Source organism: Rosa rugosa, chromosome 3 (assembly GCF_958449725.1).
Source record: "Rosa rugosa chromosome 3, drRosRugo1.1, whole genome shotgun sequence".
Classification (NCBI taxonomy): domain Eukaryota; kingdom Viridiplantae; phylum Streptophyta; class Magnoliopsida; order Rosales; family Rosaceae; genus Rosa; species Rosa rugosa.
In genome coordinates this window covers 34,565,883-34,579,294 of record NC_084822.1, presented here as the reverse complement: position 1 = coordinate 34,579,294, position 13,412 = coordinate 34,565,883, and the positions used below count along the sequence as shown (strand labels likewise).

Below are 13,412 nucleotides of genomic sequence, written 5' to 3'. Positions count from 1 at the left end.
GACGGTGGTCAGCGGGGAAAGAGTTGGCCGGCGGGGTGGTGCCTTGGAGATGGCCGGTGCCTAGCGGAGGTTTGTCCTTGGCGGAGCTGTCAGTGCTGGTGATGATTGAGGAATGGTCATGCTGGCGGAAGCTCGAGCTTGGCGGTGCCGCTGACTGAAGAAGAAGGAGGTTGGATTTGGGTGTTTAGACTAGACCTCTGGGTGTCCAGAGTAAATAGCCGCCCCAATTTGTTTTTGAAGCTCAGCGTTGACCAAAAGTTGACCAAGCCTTGTTCGACGTTGACTGGCCCCTGATGGGCGTTGACCGAGCCCTGATTTGATGTTTACCGAAGTTCATGGTACGTGACGAAGCCATTGTGTTGGCTTCCCACAGACGACGCCAATGTTAATGCTTTGATCCGTGGGGGATCTAATTAACGATAAGTAAAGAGAGAGAGAGCGACACAAGATGTATAGTGGTTCATTTCCCGCCTTAGCGGGAAACTACGTCCACTTGAAAGCTTATACTAGTGTGTCGAGCCTTGCAGCCTAACAAGATTACAAGACATGCTCACAATTGTGCATTAAGAAAATTAAAGCCAGCTTGCCATAAATGGTTTCGGATGTTATTTTCAAAGTACCTACAAACAAAACTGGTACGAGCATCCATCCAAACAACAGCATTTTAAAGAGGACAGCCAGTGGATTTGTTCCAAACGAGAGTGGTATCTCTCTGATTGGTCAACCCAATCGCCTTCAATCCACCATCGACATTGTGCCCGTTGGCTGTGGCTTTGTCCAGAGCCATAGCCATACAAAGTGTCACGCTCTCCAATATCTCCATTGGATCATGCTCCACCCATCTATCTCATCATAACAGACAAACATAACACATAAATCAATGACAATTCCAATTTAAATTCAGTGCAATAAAAAAAAAAAAGTGGTTTACCCTGCTTCTGGGTAGAACTGAGTGAACTCGACCTGGTGAGACCCAACTGGGTATGCCAAATGATCATAGATTATGAGTCTGGTGTTGGTGGTTCCTTGGTCAATTGCCCCAATAAACACTTCCTCCTCTGCTTTCTCAGACATTTCTCTTCTTCTCCCTGAGATCAAAGCTCAATACTTTGTTTTGTTTTGGTTTTTAAAGACAAGACACAAGACTATGATGTAACTTCTTAGAAATGTGGACTATCCAAAATGGTAGCAAATTCTAAATTAATTGGATAAGATAGACAACAAAGAATATAAAATTTACATACCAAAATCATTTACCATAAAAACACAGATAGACAAGCAATTGAGTTATGAAGGTTCATTTCGCTACTTCGAGGTTAGCTGATCTACGTTCTACTCTCATATACTGCCACGAGGCATCTCTTACTTTCTTTTCAATTTTGTTTGTGAGTTGACTTGGTGCTCCTCGTGCGGAGGACTTTCACCCCAAAGGAGATCCTCAGGCAATAATAAAGAAAGTCATCATTCTTTTAAAGATAATAATGTCAATTTTCAAATTTTCAAATTGTTTAAGAGAACGACCTTTTGTTTTTTGTTACAATGGAATGGAGGCAATCGCCTTGAAAACAAACCAACTAGAAAAGCGAGATCCATATATCTTGATTAATTTGTTTATGAAACTTTGTTTTTTCTCATACTGTAAGCTATATATGCAAATAATTTGATTAATTTGACCCTTCTAAATAATAAACTTTGGTGCCCAGAGGCTTACAACACCAATATTAAACTATATTTGCTTTATCAATTAGATCTAAGCACCTTTAGAATCATCTTAACACCGCAAAATTACTCTAGAATAATAATCAGGATTATATATATATATATATATATATATATATATATATATATATATATATATATATATATATATATATATATCTTGGTACACGAATCTATCAGCAAATCAAATTATTGGTTAAGTAAATCCTAGAAGTTTCAAAGTCTAGGTGCACTTTCTTTTAAAATATATATCTTTGAACTATGGACTCTTTTTTTTTTTTTTTTTGAAAGAAAAGTTCATTGATCTTGCGATTAAAATCGCTCAGGAGGGCATCCCAATGGGGAGCATACAAAGGCCAGAAACGCCTAAGACTTTGAGCTAAACTAGAACAAACTAGAAGATGTACTACATCAACCAATTGTTCATGTACAATTAAACTCTGCTCTGAAACTTTTCTAGAAGAACTAGCAAATTCTAAAGGTGAATCCTCATTGTCTTCAAGATAATTACCAACAACGAAACCATTGTCATGACCTTGAGAGTTGTAGACCCAACAATCAGAATTTGCGATCCGGGCATGTAGAAGATCAGCAGACCAATCAAGACTAGACTCGACCCAACATAAGGGACACTGCTCGCCAAAGCACGCAATTGTGGTATTCACAGCGTGACTATACCGAGCCTTTTTATAGAATCTAGAAAGGTTCAATCCACCTGAAAACAAACGCGGCGCACCCAGAAACCTCGTCCAAATTAACATAGAAGCAGGCAATGAGTCACCCGGGTCCCAGATCCAGACCCATGGAGAGGTCTGGCCCAGCAGATGAGCCCAACACCAGCCCATAAGGATACCCCAGATTACTCTGGGCACCCCACGCAGAGAACCCAAACACCACCGCCAGCTACCACCCGACGTGATCATCAACCATCTCCGCCACCAGAACAAGATCAGCCACCAAGGGAAAACCAAGCTGCCACCGTGCAGGAGAGCAGAAGCCCGCCTAGCCCAATATCGACATCGCCGCCTGAAACAGACCAGACTGAATTCCACCAGTCGTGCCTGCACCAGTACGAACCAGATCTGCCCGCTTGTTGACCGATCTCTTCTCCACCACTCGCCGGCTAGGAACGGCTACAATCCAACCAGAGTACCGCCAGGATCCCACACCACCAGAAAGCCCCAAACCTGAAGCCATATCACAAAGAACAACCGGCTAATCAGATCCCTTGCCGTCGTCAGAAAATCGTCCCGTCAAAGGATGAATGGTGTGCAGCCATAGTGAAGAGAACTCGTACGCCTGAGCGGACGCTGGAGAGAAGGAGAAGGAGGCCTCCAAAGAGGATACCCATCGGTGGCGGCGCTAGGGTTTAGAGAGCTCTCGCTCTCTCCCATCTCGTTTTTGTTGGTTTATACACTATATCTTTTTCCTTGACAAATTGTTTTGAACCATGGACTATGGACTCTCTTTATTACTAATCGATAATTTATAATTTATATGACTATTGAAAGTTTTACGGAAATGGATAATTTTTTTATAGTTTAAAAATATAGTATTATATGTAGCTATATAAAAATGTAGCTATATGTTGCTATACATCTATGCTTATACCTAAACCATATTCACAGGGAATGTTATATGGTAGCTGATTTTCTGGCTAAAGAGAGTATGCATCATATTGAAACTGTATGCGCTCTTACTAATATTCCTCCCAATTTGGTGATTGAAGGCATTGGTTGATAATATTCCTCCCAATTTTTTTTTGTTGTTGTTGCACTGAATTTAAATTGGATTTGTCACTGATTTATGTGTTATGTTTGTCTGTTATGATGAGATAGATGGGTGGAGCATGATCCAATGGAGATATTGGAGAGCGTGACCCTTTGTATGGCTATGGCTCTGGACAAAGCCACAGCCAATGGGCACAACGTCGATGGTAAATTGAAGGCGATTGGGTTGACCAATCAGAGAGAGACCACTCTCGTTTGGAGCAAATCCACTGGCTGTCCTCTTTACAATGCTGTTGTTTGGATGGATGCTCGTACCAGTTTTGTTTGCAGGTACTTTGAAAATAACATCCGAAACCATTTATGGCAAGCTGACTTTAATTTTCTTAATGCACAATTGTGAGCATGTTTGGATTAAGTAAATACAATTTTTTGTTGTAATTTTTGATTTCCTATGGAGAATAATGGTTGTGTGTTTGTGGTTGTTTTGCTGCTAGAAAAATTGGAGAAAGAATTATCTGGGGGAAGACCACCAAGCATAAAAAATATGCATAGGTAGTCGTGGAGGTGGAGACCACCAAGCAACACAACACCACTGGTCTGGCGACATCCACAAGCTTCGATGGTTTGCCGGTACAATGGCAATTGTTAAGTGAATAAATCCTTGTTGAGACTTCAAGGATTGAATGTGAAGATTAGTTATGAAAGTCCTTGTTATCGGTTGTGCATTTATCGTGATTAAATAAAATAAATTAAACGAGCGCTCAAATTTTTATTCTTTCTACATTAGTAGGTGTAAAATTATCGAGATGACTATTTAATTAATTACAATATATTCTAATATTCGGTGTTTTTAATTACTTTTTGGAGCAATTAGCAATCTCCTTAACTTTTTATTCTTTATAATTTTTTCTTTTTTATTCTATCTCTCTTTTCCTTTCTCTTATTCTCGTCTCTCTCTTATTGTTCAATCAACGAACCCCTAGATCAGGAAAAAAAATTATAATCAAATTTTAGACACAAGAAATTTAATGAAATTAAAATTTATTAAATAATTCTTTTGACACTTGAAATAGTGACCAACCAAGCCTAGATGGCACGTGGTCCCACAAAATGTACACGTGGCTCGAGTCACCAAAACCAAGTAGGCTCGGAGGATGACACATATCGATACACTAAGGGGTCCATCGGCAATAAATGAATGCATCCCGATTAAATTAGTTGATATTAAGACGGATCAATTAAATTAAATTTGTTGATTTCATAAAAAATAAAGTATTAAATGCAGTATACTGAATATATATCAATCAAAATTAATTGATTGATCAAGATGAACATGCTTCGTTTTAACGGTTTTGTGACAGAAAATGGACAGAGGTACGACGTTAATAAGAAAAAATCCTTCTGGGCTTTGAGAATCAAGCAGATTTTGATTGATCTGGGCTTTGATTGATCAATAATTTGGGCGTTGGTCAAGGAATGAGTATTCCCAGTGACTGGCAAGGGGTGGGGTGTGTTTGGATGGCTGGATTGGCGGATCATATTGCTTTTAGGCCTGATCGATTTGGTTTCATACCGGATCTGGGTTTGCTTGATCGGTCTGTCCCCGAGTCTGTCAAGCAGGCTTGTGGCGCTTCATCAAGGGCTGACGATGGTGATGGTTGGATGAGGTATGGCAGCAATGAGTGCCTTGCTTCTGTTTTTGCGGAATCTGGGCTGGGGGAGGGTGGTTGTGACAAATGGCATCTGCCTTTGATGGAGGTGTGACAATGGTGGGGTGGCTATGGGGATGGTCTGATGGTGGTGGTGGGTGGGACTTGATTACAGAGAGAGAGAAAAGAAAGAAGATACTGAAAAGAAACATAAGAAGCAGACAAAGAGATGCGGACGAGATCTGTTTTTTTTTTTATAAAAATTAATTATACTGAGAAAAAAAAGAAAGAATAAAATATATTAAAATAACATACAATTTTGACATATAAGTTGGAGTAAGATTAGGCAAAACTGAAGGTTGCCATGTCACATATGTCAAATTTGAATTTGACACAAGCTAAAAGAAAACTCTATTGCAGATGCTCTAAGGTTGCATTGGATCTAATAATATCCACGTGTGACCATATCCTTTAAAGTTTAGGTAGCTCAGGAGAGTATCCTCTTCCCTAATATAAACCAGCCCGCCCAAATTCCTTGCCCTACTTTCACAGTGAAACTCAGGCTCCATGGAGAAGAAGCAGAGCACTACGGGCAAGAACAACAAGAAGAAGATATTCGGCAACACGGCGCTTCAATTAAACGATGCAGACGCTTCGTGCATGGTCGGCGGTATCGTGGAGAAAGGCTTTTCCGATAAGCCGGTTTTGGGGCCCGTTGCTCCGCCCCGGCCCAGCGTTCTTCACTTCCCTGTTGCTCGCCACCGCTCCGAGGGCCCGGTAAGCTCTGATTAGTACTTAATTTCATCATCACTGTAAAAAATTTAGTGAAAATTGAAGAAATAGTGGTGACTGGTAATTGGTTTTTGTTTACAGCATTGGAGTCCGGTGAATAGTAAAATGGGTGGTGAGGAGGGTGAGGATGATAGTGAGGATGATGAAGCTGTTATGGACTTTGATGTTGTAAAACCTCATGCAAAGCCAATAGTGAGGAAGAGTAAAAAAGACATGAACTTTAGCAAGAGGGTAGAGATGGAGGTTGATGAGAATAGGACAAGTACAGTTAGGGAAACCATGAGAACTAGTGTTAGGAAGAATAGCTCGAATCAACTGCGTCACCGGACAAAGCCTGTGTTGGCTAACTTGAAGAATGAGCAGGAATCAGTGTTGGACAGCAATGACATGGAAATTGATGTGATCCCAAAGTCGCCTGCTGTTGATATTCGAGAAGAACAAGTGCCCGTTTCGCTTGAGAGTGAGATTGATGCGGAGAACCGTGCTCGGTTGCAAGGAATGTCAACCGAGGAGATTGCACAGGCGCAGGATGAGATAATGGGGAGATTGGACCCGGCATTACTCCAAGTACTCAAAAGGAGGGGTGAAGAGAAACTGAAGAAGGAAAGAACCTCCAGCTCAGATAACAAGGACCGAAAACCTTCCCCTAGTTCTCACACTGCTATGCCTCATGTAACCGCAGCGAATACCTCAAACCATACACGGAGTGATGGTTTAGTGCCGATTTCAGGCCAAGCCAAGGGCAAGCTGTGGAATGCTTGGAGTGAGAGAGTCGAGGCCGTTAGGGGATTAAGGTTTTCCTCAGATGGGACTGTTGTTGGAAATTCTTTGCAGCAGATGCCTCAAGGTAGTAATCTATTTTAATTATTTTTGTTACTCCGATTGTTTTTCACTTAGTGGTTCCAACTGTATCATCTGGCTTTTCTTTCTTATCCAAATAAAGCATTTTACTCTTCCAACTGTGTACACTGTTGGCTCCTGTTTGTAAGAGTTCATCTACATGCTGAGTTTGTTTCTTGTGTTGGATTATAGTGTAATTTTTGGTGCCAGCGTATCACTTTTGAATTAATAGGGCAGGTCATCAACTGATTCTACCACTGATTCCTTTTAGTGGTCCAAGGCTGAAACTTTTTACTTTGATTCTCATACTATTATAGATCACTCGACTAAGATTTCCTAATAATAAGTGTCTGAACTGTCTGGTAGGAGGTTATTTGTATAAGATTTATGTTTTCTAGACTTATAGTGTAGGACTTAATTATGCAGTTAAAATATTCTATGCCTATGAACTTTATAGCAGCAGTAATGTTTCTCTCTAGACAGGGCAATTGCACTAAAAGATATTTCTTGAAGATAGCATATGAACTAATTCTTTATTCCATCCAATGTTACAGTTAATCTTGCGGGGCGTGACTACCTGCGTACTGAGGGAGATCCTGGTGCTGCTGGTTATACAATTAAAGAAGCAGTGTCACTCACTAGGAGTTTGGTCAGTTTATTATTTCTATCACCTTTATTTTCCTGTTAGGCCTCAAGTTTAATCATGCTTCTTAATTGCTGTAATTCTAGCCAACTGATTGGGTGATGTCTTTCTCAAATATTCCTAAGTCTTTTGATGTAGGATGTTCATGGATCTCTACCATTCTACATATGAGATCTATAGGTGTTGGTTTTGCTTTCTGATTTCAACTAGTTCTTTTACCATTTGCTATTTTTGGTTGCTTTAGATTGCAGGACAACGGGACCTAGCATTGGTTCTTCTTTCAAACGTGCTCAATAAGGCATTACAAAATATTCATCAAAACCATGTTCAAATTACCAGACAAGATGCTAATAAAGTTGACAGATCTGTCGACTGGGAGGCTATCTGGGCTTATGCACTCGGCCCAGAACCTGAACTTGTTTTAGCTCTCAGGTGAGTTACATTTGGATGTTTATATACTATATCTTAGTTAGAAGTATGCCTGATTATCTGTCTTGAACTTCTAAATCTACTGTTGTGTAAACAAGTTTTTCTTTTTTTACCCTCTGTTATTGCATGTTGTGTGATGGTTTCGGAAAAGAAATTAAAAGCATAATTTTTCTTGCAGTTCACCACTTGTAAATTGCAATACTGGTTTCAAACATGACTTAAAAGGCACCATTTTTGTTACAATTCATCATTTTTAATATACTGAGATTTCATATCCATTTGAATCTGATGTTTTTGATGTCATGAACTCATAATGTTGCATTTTAACCTATGATTTATTGTAGGATGTGCCTCGATGATAACCATAAATCCGTGGTTCGAAAGTGTGCCAAAGTTATTTACTACGTATTGAGCTGTGATGTGAATGAGAACTTCTTCGATGTCTCGGAGGTAAAGTCTTTCTTTTGTATTCTTCCCACAATTTTGGTTCTATACATCTTTCTTTGTTCTTATTTCAGTTACATAAAGCTTAACATATCTTCCTTCCAGAAATTAGCACCTATTCATAAGGATACTTTTACTGCCCCTGTATTTCGAAGCAAACCGGAGATTGATGTTGGTTTCCTTCATGGTGGGTTCTGGAAGTACAATGCTAAACCTTCTAATGTTCTTGCTCTTGATGAGGATATCATTGATGATGAGATTGAAGGGAAGCGTACAATTCAGGACGACATTGTTGTTGCTGGACAAGATTTTGCCGCAGGTTTGGTGCGGATGGGAATCCTTCCAGCGCTTTGCTATCTTTTGGAGGTTAGTCTTTATGAAAGAGAATTACACACTAGTCTAAATTCAGATGCTTAACTCCTTCCTCTTTAGGGGACTTCGACGTTATATTCCATATTGATAGCAGTATTGCTGTATTGGTACTATATCACCATGTGTAACCTCTTTCATTAGTTGATATACAGAGGTTATTTTATGTATTTAAGTTTAAAGTATTACTTCATAATCACAATCCTTGGTGTTAAACATAATTTTGCCTACTTTGACAGGGTTTCCTGTGTGTCTTATGTGTGTGTGTATATCTGTTCACCTGTCCATGCATTTTCTATGTTGTATATCTGTAAATACACCTGCATGAGTTTATCATTTCTGAGCTATATGCCTAAGTAGAGGAACCATTTTCTTTTACCCTTTCCTCATTCTTCTATCTGGTTAGTAAATGTGGGTTTGTGTATTGATAATGTCAAAACACTGAATCACCAAGTAATGGTGTTATATGATATGGTAACATCCTAGAGAAAATTTAGATGAGGACTTTCTGATCTGATTAAATTGATCAAGGGACTTTTTATGAACTTGAAAAACGACAGTTTGCAGTTTCCTGAAGTCGTATTGTTTTGTGTGGTTTCAGTCAGATCCTACAGCAGCTTTGGAAGAATACATTCTTTCTATACTTATTGCTATAGCAAGGCATTCCCCAAAATGTGCGAATGCAATTATGATTTGCGAAAGGCTTCTCAAAACAGTGGTCAGCAGATTCATTGCAAAAGACAATATAGAAATTCAGCCTTCTAAAATTAAGTCTGTTAGACTTCTAAAGGTAACTGGTCTCTGTTAATTAATCTCACTATTTATTTGTATTAAACTAGACGAGAATTATTCCTGCATCTGCTTACAGATGAATCTAATACTGTTATCTTTGTTTTTGTATATCCAACAGGTGTTGGCACAATCTGATCGGAAGAGGTGTTTTGATTTTATAAAGAATGGGAGCTTCCAAACTCTGACGTGGCATTTGTATCAACCTGCATCCTTCCTTGACAACTGGGTAAAATCTGGAAAGGAAAAGTGTAGACTTTCATCAGCTCTGATAGTTGAACAACTGCGGTTTTGGAAGGTCTGCATTCAGCATGGATATTGTGTGTCATACTTCTCAGAAATTTTTCCGTACTTATGCCTGTGGCTGAATCCACCTATGCTTGAAAAACTTATAGAGAACGGTGTTCTTTGCGAGTTTGCTTCCATCTCTAAAGAGGCCTACCTTGTATTGGAGGCTTTGGCTAGAAGACTTCCAAATTTGTTCGCACAGAAGCATCACAGGAATCAAATCTCAGAGGATTCTGGTGATGACGCTGATTTCTGGTCTTGGAGCCATGTTGGTCCAATGGTTGAAATAGCTCTGAAGTGGATAGTATGGAAGAATGATCCCAGTGTATGTAAATTGTTTGACAGGGAAGAACAAATTTCTGGTCATCTTGTTTCCCAAGATTTATCAGTGACTTCCTTGTTGTGGGTCTATTCAGCTGTCTTGCATATGCTTTCCAGAGTGCTTGAGAGAGTGATCCCAGATGATACTGTCCACTTGCATGAAAGTAGTACTCTTGTGCCATGGCTTCCAGAGTTTGTTCCTAAAGTTGGCCTTGAAATTATTAAGAATGGGTTTGTTGGAATAGATTCTAATGCAGGTTGCTCCTTCATTGAGAAATTGTGTAATTTGAGACAGCAAGGTGATTATGAAACATCGTTGGCTACTGTATGTTGCTTACATGGGTTACTGGGGATTATCATTAACATTGATAAGTTGATAACTTTAGCCAGGGCAGGCGTACAAACGCTTCCCCAAAATAATACTTCATCAAGAGAAGAGAAAATACTCAAGGACGGTATACTTAAGGGGTCATTGGTTGAATTGAGAAGTGCGAAAAATATGTTTGTGAAGTTAGTTGCTTCAGAGTGGCACCTTGTGCAATCCATAGAAAAATTTGGTAGGGGAGGTCCTGCTCCTGGGTTGGGAGTTGGCTGGGGTGCTTCTGGTGGAGGATATTGGTCTGGTACTGTTTTGTTGGCCCAGGCAGATGCGAGGTTTCTCACTGACCTGATTGAAACGTTGAAAATTGTCCCTGATTTTGATATCCACACAGAAGAAGATATGATGTTCATTATACTGGCAATCAATTCATCTCTAGGAGTCTGTGTAACTGCTGGGCCAACAGATGGTACTTTTGTGAAAAAGGCAATAAATAGTTTGCTCGACGTCTCTGTTTTGAAGTATCTGGATATCTGTATTCGTCGTTTTCTCTCAAGTAGGGGAGCTAAGCTGTTCAATTGGGATGATAAAGAAGAGGATTACCTGCTCTTGAGTAGAACATTAGCTTCTCATTTCAGTAATAGATGGTTATCTGTAAAGAAAAAGCTCGAAGATAGTGACAGCAAGAATATATCATACAGTAAATCACTTAAGAAAGGTAAGAGTTCCCTCAACACCATATATGAGGACATTGACACATCAGGTATAACCAGTCAAGATTTGGTAGCAGAGTGGGCTCACCAGAGACTACCGCTACCTGTTTGCTGGTTTCTCAGTCCAGTCTCAACTCTTTGTGATGGCAAGACCGCTGGTCTTAAAAAATCTTCCAAGTTACAGGATCTCATGCAAGATCCAGGTGATTTTCTTGTAGTTGCTAGAGCTGGACTTTTCTTCCTTTTGGGTATTGAAGCACTGGCTAGTTTCCTACCTACTGGCATCCACTCCCCCGTTAAGAGTGTACCGTTAGTTTGGAAATTGCATTCTCTCTCTGTACTCTTACTTGTTGGGATGGGCGTGCTTGAGGAGGAGAAGAGCCGGGTTAGTTATGAAGCTTTGCAAGATCTCTATGGGAATCTTCTTCATCAGGCAAGGTCGCGTACCTTATCGTCAGAACCGAGAAATAAAAATAACTTGGAAATTCTGGCATTTGAATCAGAGATTCATGGGACATACTCAACATTTATTGAAACTCTTGTGGAGCAGTTTTCTGCTGTATCTTATGGTGATCTGATTTATGGCCGGCAAGTTGCAGTTTATCTTCATCGTTGTGTTGAAGCTCCTGTGCGACTTGCTGCCTGGAATACACTAACTAATTCTCGTGTTCTTGAACTTCTGCCACCTTTAGAGAATTGCTTTACTGATGCAGAGGGGTACCTTGAACCTGTTGAGGTACTGCTGACTAGTTATTGATTTTGTTTGTTTTTCTGTTCAATATAAATGGTCCTTTTATTGCAATGGTGATGAATTTATATATCTAATCTGGTGTCTGTGCAGGATAATTCTGATAATTTGTTGGCTTACGTGAAATCATGGACTTCTGGTGCCCTGGACAGGGCTGCAAGTCGAGGATCACTTGCATATACGCTTGTTCTCCATCACCTTTCAGCTTTCATATTTGAGTCGTACACAGGTGATAAATTATTGCTTCGGAATAAGCTCTCAAGGTCTCTTTTGCAAGATTTCTCCTCAAAGCAACACCATGAGGTATGTAAATCCTTTCAAGGTTGTTAAACTCTTCTTGTGTTTCATGTTAAGCAAGTTAAGGATAATGCCTTAAAAGAGAAGGAAAACCATGGTGTACGGCAGAGTAGCAGACCCATTTTTTTATTTTTTATTTTTATTTCTTTCAGAAAGGGTACCAAGTAGTTGTATTACATATTAGAATGACCTTTCATAAACCTCTTTGTGTGACAAATTGGTTCTAAGCAGACAATCATGGCTACCTTCCATGCTACCTCACCTTATAGTTGGATAAATACACTATGATATGAAATTGAAGTTCACAACTGTTTATATTATACCAATGCCCCTATTTCAGCTACCTTTTCTCCATTTTTCACTTCTCTCATAAAGCAGTACTTTGGGAGTATCTAATGAGAATGGTATACGTTATTGCAGGCTATGATGTTGAATCTTATTCAATATAGCAAGCCATCTGCATCACAAACAATCAAGCAAGAGGATGGAGCACCAGCAGGGACTGCCATTGCGAAGAGGCTCGTGTTATTAATTGAAGCTTGTGAAGGAAGTTCTTCACTTTTAAATGCTGTCGAGCGGCTAAAGTCTTCCTTAAAGATCAGTCAGTTATGAGCATGTGCCCGCACGTACACGGAGAGAGAGTGACAGAGAGAGACTTGTTTAGTGACGTTTTGCATAGATGAACAATTTTTCTAACTTGTGAACGACTGAACTAACTTTTGTAACTTCTGTACATAATGAAAGTTCAGCAGAATGCTATTACTAAATCTTTTGTCCTGTTGCTAATGTTCCCTGCTTTTTGGCAAAGCTTTTGAGCCATCCAAGTTATATAGTATCATAAACCTTTGAGCCAACTGTCCCTCAATTATATGCATCAACAAGACAACAACTGATGTCCAATCAAGAAGAGTGCATGGTTTATGTAGTAGTTGTATTAGTGCTGGAATTTGACTCTTGTATTCACTAAGACCTTTCGTTGATATATTTTAAGCTTTCTTTGAACAAAAAAGAAGAGTGTTTGTCCTCCCAAATTGGTATATGCTAGTTCTTGATAAGGATCCAATGTGATGTTAATTCAAGGGTATATGACAACTGCTGTCCATTTAAAACTATCAATATCACTGAACATATAGAAAGAGGAACGAAAATTTGGAAATTTGGAAATTTGGCTTCACCTCAGCTCAGCTCAGTAGTATGAGGGCCATCTATTGGAAATTTGGAATTGAATGGCTTAGATAGTTTCAGGCATACAATTGGTGATCCCACATCAGGAGAGAGGCAAAGGCTGAGTTCTCCAGCGCATATAAAAGAGGAATCACACA

The 13,412-nt window shown here is 39.6% G+C and overlaps 1 protein-coding gene across 1 annotated transcript; it reads left to right on the top strand.

The window, feature by feature from the left end:
- The first annotated feature begins 5,599 nt into the window (after positions 1-5,599).
- LOC133736534 (transcriptional elongation regulator MINIYO) lies at positions 5,600-12,867 on the top strand. The gene is made up of 10 exons (XM_062164057.1): positions 5,600-5,875; positions 5,972-6,737; positions 7,285-7,379; positions 7,618-7,805; positions 8,147-8,252; positions 8,352-8,612; positions 9,217-9,405; positions 9,526-11,781; positions 11,887-12,096; positions 12,511-12,867. The coding sequence occupies exons 1-10, from the start codon at positions 5,666-5,668 to the stop codon at positions 12,700-12,702; spliced, it is 4,473 nt and encodes a 1,490-aa protein (XP_062020041.1). The 5' UTR covers positions 5,600-5,665; the 3' UTR covers positions 12,703-12,867.
- The last annotated feature ends 545 nt before the right edge of the window (positions 12,868-13,412 follow it).